At 43.5% G+C, this 7762-nt stretch overlaps 1 protein-coding gene across 1 annotated transcript; it reads left to right on the forward strand.

Annotated features, from left to right (window-relative positions):
• Window positions 1-5624: 5624 nt before the first annotated feature.
• On the forward strand, window positions 5625-6935 carry LOC103207771 (nuclear envelope pore membrane protein POM 121C-like). The gene has a single exon (XM_007953438.1). The coding sequence runs from the start codon at window positions 5625-5627 to the stop codon at window positions 6933-6935; it is 1311 nt and encodes a 436-aa protein (XP_007951629.1).
• Window positions 6936-7762: the final 827 nt, after the last annotated feature.

Consider the following 7762-nt stretch of genomic DNA (forward strand, 5'->3'; position numbering starts at 1 on the left):
GACAATCAACTCTATGGTGGGATCTACCATAAGCAGCTGAGTAACTGCTTTAGGAATGATGTCTGCTTCCCATATATAAGCAGCAGCTTTGGGAATGGTATCTAGCTTATGGCACACTTGAACCCTGCATATAGCTGTTTTGTTCAGCAGCCTGCCATGCTCTGCTGATCTTGGGACTTTCAAAGAACTTGAATTAATGGCCTGCCATGTGATTTGGTAACATCAGGATTGTGCCTTTTTACTTGTCAGCTGTGGTCTTGTCAGTCTCAGCAGCCAGCAGCTGTCTGAGTGAAGAAAAGCCTGCAGCTTCAGTGGGCTGGGAGCAGGAGGCAGAGCTGAAGCCCAAGGTTGAGGGGCTTTCAGCCAGTCCCTAGAACCTGGCACTTTGAACTCAGACTTAAAGCCTCAAAACTGTAAGAGAATAAACACCTGTTTGTTCAAGCATCCTATTTGTGGTATATTCCTGTCAGAGTGGCACTAGATAACCAAAACAACTGGCATCATAGACTATATGACTGTCCAATTCAAAAGGTCAAATACCAGTCCATTTTGGCCCACTAATATCTGGGATATTGATCTTTATGCATTTGATTTCATTTTTGACAACTTTTCATCTTCCAATTTTCCTAGATTCATACTTTGTAGGTTCCATGTTCTGATCATTAATGGATGTTTGTAATGGTTTCTTCTCATTTTGAGTCATACCACATCAGCAAATGAAGGTCCAGAAAGTTTTCTTCTATCCACATCATTAAGGTCAACTCTATTTTGAGGAAGCAGCTCTTTCCTAGTCATATTTTGTGTCCTTTCCAACCTGAGGGGCTCATCTTCCAGCACTATACCACACAATGTTTCACTTATATTCATAATGTTTTTCAATAATGTATCAGACTATGTTTCACTGCTATTCATAAGATTTTCAGTGGCCGTTTTTTAAGAAATGGATAGCTCTGTCTTTCTTCTTAGTCTGTCTTAGTCTGGAAGCTCCACTGAAACCTGTTCACCATGTGTGACCCTGCTGTATTTGAAATACCAGTGACATAGTTCACAGCATCACAGCAACATGCAAGCCACCACAGTATAACAAACTGACAGATGTGGTGGCATTAGTCACTAGGGAAATGCATATTAAAACTGACATACCATTTCACACCCACTGGAATGGTTATAAGGAGCTCTGGTAGCACAGTTACTAGGGCACCTGACTGTTAACTAGAAGGTTGGTAGTTCAAACCCACCAGCTACTCCGTGGAAGCAAGATTCGCTAATCTACTTCCATCAAGATTTGCCACCTTGGAAACTCAATGGGGGTCGCTATGGGTCAGAATTGATACAGTGGCTGTGGGTTTGGTTTTGGTTTGGTTGGAATGGTTATAGATGGAGACAAACAGTACAAACTGTTAGTGAGGATGCAGAGAAATGGTAACGTTCATATGTTACTGGTAGAAATTTAAAGTACAGCAGCCATTTTGGAAAAGATTTTGGAAGTTTCTTCAAGTGCTATACATAAATTTACCTCATGATCCACCAATTCTACTCTTAGGTATCTATCTCCAAAAATGAAAATATGTCCCCACAAGACCTGTCTGAGAATGTTCACACTAGTATTATTTGGCTATTATTCAGAATAGCCAAAAAGTGGAAACAACTCAAATGTCCACTAACTGATGAATGGATAAACAAATGTGCTATATCCATACAATGGGACATTATACATAAACACATGCATACATAACCATTGCCATCAAGTCAATTCTGATTCAAAGTGAGACAGAGTAGAGTTGCTCTATAGGGTTTCCAAGACTGTAATCTTCACAGAAGCAGCCTGCTACATATTTCTCCTGAAGTGCAGTTAGTGAGAGAGAACTGTCAACATTTCAATTAGTATCCTGCTTAATCACTGTGCCACCAGGCTCCTTAATGAAATATTATTCAACCATAAGAGAAGTACTGATACATGCTACAACATAGATGACCCTCAAAAAACATTATGTTGAGTAAAAGAACCCAGACACATATGACCTAATACTGTAAGGGTCAATTTATATGAAATGTTAAGGAAAGGCAAATTTATAGAGAAAAAAAAAGTATTATTATTGGTTGCCTGGACCTGTGAGTGAAAATGAAGAGTGACTGCAAACAGGCACAAATTTTTTTGGGGGGTGGGTAATAGAAACATTCTAGAAATAGATTTTGGTGAAAAATCATTAAAGAGTGATCATAAATGAGTGAATTTCATGGTATGTAAATTATACCTCAATAAAGCTATTTAAAAATTAATATTTGAAAATAATTACTCAAAATGGTATTTAATGGGTAACAAAAATATAATTATATTTTACTTTAATGTGTTTGTAATTAAGATTTTTTTACATTGAGAAATTGATGCACATTGTGGTGGTGTATCCACTTCTGTCATGAATTTTTCTATTTCATTTTATGAAGGGCTTTGAAGCTATTTCAGGCTGATAAAAAATTGAAAGGTTGTTAAAATTTTTTTTTTCAGAAGAATGAAACCCAAACTCCTGAATTTTAGAACTCATTTTTATATCTCATTAACGTACAACCCTTTAAATGTTAGTTATGCAAAATCATATTTTCCTTCTCTGCTTGTGGAGAGAATACATACTAGTATAAATTTAAAAAATCCCAAACCTGTTGCCATCAAATTAATTCAGATTCATGGAGACCTCATGTAATTACATAGTAGAATCACTCCATGTTGTTGTTGTTGTTGTGTTTGCTATCAAGTCGGATCTGACTCATAGCGACCCCTCCTTGGGTTTCCGAGGCGGTATCACTAGGGAAGTAGATTTTGCAACCTTCCGAGGAGTGGCTGGTGGCTTTGAACCGCCAGCCTTCTGGTTGGCAGTCAAATGCCTTAGGCACTACGTCACCAGAGCTCCCATGAATTGCTCCATAGGGGTGTTTTTTTTTTGGCTGTAATCTTTATGGAAGCAGATTGCCAGGCCTTTCTTCTGTGGTGGCACTGAGTGGATTCAAACCACCGATTTTTAGATTAGTAGTTGAATGCAAACAATTTGCGCCAACCAGGTATAACCCCTTAGAAAAACTATGTGGCTTAGCAAGATCACTGTGGGCATTCACCAAGTAATAGCAAGCCAACAAAAGTTAAAAAGGATAAAAACAAGACCAAAGAAGTTTATTGGAGTAATACTAGATCATCCAAAAAATTAATCTGAATATTCTTATGTGCTCTGTATTCAACTAATAATAACCTGTCAGAATGTTTATTATTGTTGTTATTGTTATGTGCCGTTGAGTCAGACCCAATTCATAGTGACGCTTCCTTGGGTTTCTGAGGCACTATCACTACAGAAGTAGATTGTCCAACCTTCCTTCCGAGGAGTGGCTGGTGGGTTTGAACTGCTAGCCTTCTAGTTAGCAGTCAAATGCCTTAGGCACTACGCCACCAGAGCTCTAGAATGTTTATAGGTAATCGAATTTCAAGTTCTAATTTGTGTTATGAGGATAATTCACCTCTCTCACTCCTCACCTACCATTCACTGGAAACAGGGTGGCTCAGCTTCAACTCACTGCAGTCTGGGTGGGGATTGAGATCAAGGTTCAGGATGACATATGGAGGATATCCACAAACATATTTCTGTGTAGAATGGTTAACAGCACCAATCTTGCTACCTACAATCCTTATTTTACCTTTCCACTGCTAGCACCTACTTAGATCTTCAAAAAATGGTCCTTTCCTTCTAAGGGAACATCATCTCTTAATTTTTTTTTTTTTTAAATGGAAAGGCAGAGTCATGCATAGGTGCTATGAGGTGGGGGAAGCGAGGGAGGTACAGGGGAGAAATAAAAAATGAAACAGAAAAAACAGACGTCAGATGCACTCCCAGTTTCAGAGGAAACTACACTCAATAGGTCATGTTATGTTTTTATTTGCATGTATCAGAGAGCAGAGGAATGCAGCGTGCCATATCCTAAATGAAGAGGGTACTTTCTGGATCCTCTGGGAAATATCCAAACAAAGGGCACTTCCTGGTTATGTTAGAAACTGCCTAGTGATTATATAATATTTGAGGGTACTTTCTGGGGTAAATAAGTTTCCAAGTATGATCTGAGAATACAACATTTATTCCATTGTGTATTGACCTAGAATTCAACTCTTAACATCCATGCCAAAAGTAAGCTAAGTGCTCCTGACTACAATTCTGTGGTTTGTTCTTTTTAGTAGAATGAAGATTACTTAAGTCTGACTAGATGCGCTGAAAAAGAATGACAGAAATATCTATAGAATCTTTCTGTGAAAGAACTGAAAACAAAAACTAGGGAGATGATTTCAGCAAAGAATGAGCCTCAAAACAGGAATTCTGTTTTAAGTACCAGACAATACTGTTCCTGGTTGATTGGTTTTACCTGTCTAAAAAGGGTATCAATTTGGTACCTCTAAACTCGGACTTCTGATCACTATAAAGTATGTCTAGAAATCTTTCCTAGGAAAAGGGGGTGTACTAGGCTGAAGAGTATCAAAAATTTATGTCCATCTGGAATCTCAGAATGTGGCCTTATTTGGAAACAGGGTTTTTCCAGATGCAATTAGTTAAGATGAAGTCATCCTGGACTAGAGTTGCCCTAAATCCACTAACTGCTGTCCTAAGAAGCCCATGTAGACACACGGAGACAAAGAAGGCCATGCAAAGATGGAGGCAGAGATTAGAGTTGTGGTACCACAACCCAAGGAACACCAAGGATTGCTGATAATCAGAAGCTAGGAGACATAGGCACAGGATGGTTTCTCTCAGAGCCTTCAAAGGAAGCATGGCCCTGTCTACTGACACCTTAATTTCGGACTTCTAGCCTCCAGAACTGTGAATGAATAAATTGTTTTAACCCATTCAATTTGTGGTAATTTGTTAAGGCAGCCAGAGAAAAACAGAGTTGCAGGGAGGGGTACTTGAAAAGTGATATTCCTCCGAAGGAAGGGAGCTCTGGTGGCATAGTGCCTAAGGCATTTTCCTACTAACCAGAAGGAAGGCGGTTCAAACCCACCAGCCACTCCTCAGGAAGGAAAATTGAGCTTCTACTTCCCTAGAGATACCGCCTCCGAAACCTAAGGAGGGGTCGCTATGCGTCGGAAGGAAAGAGAGTGAAAGCAAAGACCGCAAGGTTCTGGCATCGGGAACCTAGCCCATCCCTCCTGCAGTCTTCTACACCCCAGCAGCCCGCATCCTGCCGGTCCTGGAGGATACAGGCGGCGTCTTTGGGCTCATGTTATGAGCAGCTCTCTACCGGGAAGAGGACTGGCATAGTCGCTGCTGAGTCAGGAATCAGGTGTCCCCTCGATTCCCGCTCGGGGTTCCAGGAACTCCAATCCTGCAGTTCCCGGAGGGACCTATGGCCTGGTCCGGGAAAGGGGGTACGGAATCCGGACATTGAGTTGCGGCCAACGCCGCCCTGTGTGCGTACGCCCTCCTTAGCCCCGGCTTTGCGAGTTCCCTTTCTTTGCTCACACGTTCCAAGCCCACGTCACAGGGGCCACGCCTAACAGTGCGCGCTTTGCTTTGGGCCCCTGCGACAAAACCTAACGGACGCCTCTCTGAGGCACTGCCTTGTTTGAAGGACTCCACGGTGCAGAATTGCTCCTCATGGGCAGTTACCTGAGCCGGCCTCCTCCTCCACCCCTGTCCCCAGCTCTGAAGGTCAGGGACCCGTCTCAGAGTCCTAACCCTCTCCGGCCCGCGCACCTTGCCCGCGGTGATCGCGCGGCCTGCCGGGTGCACTCTGCTGATGCTACCCTCGGACTGTCTCGCAGGCTGTCATACGAGGATCGTGTGGCTTTACCGTGTTTTCGTCGTCGCCGCCATCGCCGTCGGTTTGTCATAGTATATTGGAAACGATATCCGAATAGGCTGTCCCAGTGTTCATTTTTGGGGATCATACCCTCGGCGCCCCAGAGGGGCCATCAGAAGAAGCTGGCGCTGTCTGTGTGCAGCTCCAAGATGTTCTGCACTTCAGTGATCCTGAAGTTGGCACCTAGTGAAGATAAATTGACACTGCGCTTGGCACTGAAGCAGACAGTTGTCTGTATGTGGTCTTCACTGTCTAGTCACTTCCCAAGCCCTTATGTCAAAGAGATCCTGTTGAGGGCCTTTGGAGAGAGCAGTGAAGTGAGAGCCCAGGAAGAGGAAGACCAGAAGGCCCTTGGAGAGATTGGGAAATGGCCAGTGAAGCAGGAAGAAAATGACATCATCACTGAGAGGCGAGGCAGTCAGAGAAGGGGGTTGGATGATGGTGAGGGTGTACAGTCCGCATTCAGGCCTGTGATTATCAATGGAATCTTCCCTTCCTTCATCCCCAAACCCGGGCCTCTGAAAAGAGACCTCCTTTCCAGCAGCTCAGAATATGGTCTGATTAAGACAACGCAGGCCTCTTTTATGAGCTCATGCAGGAAACGTAATGCTATTACCAGCTCATATAGCTCCACTCGAGCTTTCCCACTGCTGCAGAGGAGAAGTGGACCAAGTAAGGCCAGACTCTCTGGTCCAGCCATATTCCATTCCCAGGTGCCTGCAGAGAAAGTGAGTGAGGAAGGTCATCAGTCTAACTCTTTAGCCTCATTGGTACCAGAGAAGAAGATCCCAGGTGAAAACATTTTAGATGCTACCTCAGGGCAGAAACAACACTTGGGGAATTGCTCATCTATGCCACACAGCTCCAGGTCTCAGAAGCGCAAGGTTCCTCTGCTGCTCTCTAACAGGCGAGGAGAACCGCTGATCATGCCCCCAGCTCCGCAGATAGGTTATCAAGTCACTATTGAGGACTTTGACTTGGAGAAGAAAGCTGCAATCCAGTGGATCAATGAGATCTTGAAGGGTAAGCCTGCAGGGCCACACAGCCTTCCTGATCTTCCACCCTGCCTGGTCCTGGGACTGCTTCTGCACCACCACCTCCTCTAGCTCCCAGCATTAATTTACACCAGAAGAACTTTAGGAAGGTGCAGAACTCCCCAGGCCTAGAGCCTATCCCCAAATCTGCTAAAGTGGCCACCTCTATGGGCTGCTTGTTTCATTTCTCCATGAATCTTCACCTAGCTTAGTCTGGCAATAATAAAAATGATATGCTTTCCCAGTGGTGCCATTAGGGTGTGTGTGTGAGGCGTGACACAAAAATGACTGTTTACAAAATTTCTGTGCAGTGTTTCAGCAGAAATTTATTGTTGTTGTTGTTGTTTGCCATCGAGTCAGCCCCGACTCCTAGCGACCCCTCCTTGGGTTTCCAAGGCAGTTATCACTACGGAAGTAGGATTGCCCAACCTTCCTTCCAAGGAGTGGCTGGTACAATCCTTGCTACACCTGAGCCCATTATTGCAGCCACTGTGTCAATCCATCTCATTAGTGGTCTTCTCCTTTTATACTGACCTTCCACTTTACCATGCATGATATCCTTCTTCAGGGAATGGTCCCTCCTGACAACATGACCAAAGTACATGAGACAAAGTCTGACCTTTCTTGCTTCGAAGGAGTATTCGGGCTGCACTTCTTCCAGGACAGATTTGTTCCTTCTTCTGGAAGTCCATGGTATTTTCACTATTCTTTGTGAACACCACAATTCAAAAGTATCAACTCTTCTTCGGTCTTCTTTGTTCATTATCCAGCTTTCACATGCCTATGAGGACACTGAAAATACCTTGTATTGGGTTGTTGTTGTTAGGTGCTGTAGAGTCGTTTCCGACTCATAACGACCCCATGCACAGCAGAACGAAACACTGCCCATACCCACGCTA

This window comes from Orycteropus afer, unplaced genomic scaffold (assembly GCF_000298275.1).
Source record: "Orycteropus afer afer isolate SDZICR_OR568_19922 unplaced genomic scaffold, OryAfe1.0 scaffold00393, whole genome shotgun sequence".
In the NCBI taxonomy this organism is placed as follows: Eukaryota; Metazoa; Chordata; class Mammalia; order Tubulidentata; family Orycteropodidae; genus Orycteropus; species Orycteropus afer.

Coding starts and splice junctions, on each gene's coding strand:
- LOC103207771 (XM_007953438.1), top strand. CDS start 5,625: ATGGGCAGTTACCTGAGCCGGCCTCCTCCTCCACCCCTGTCCCCAGCT.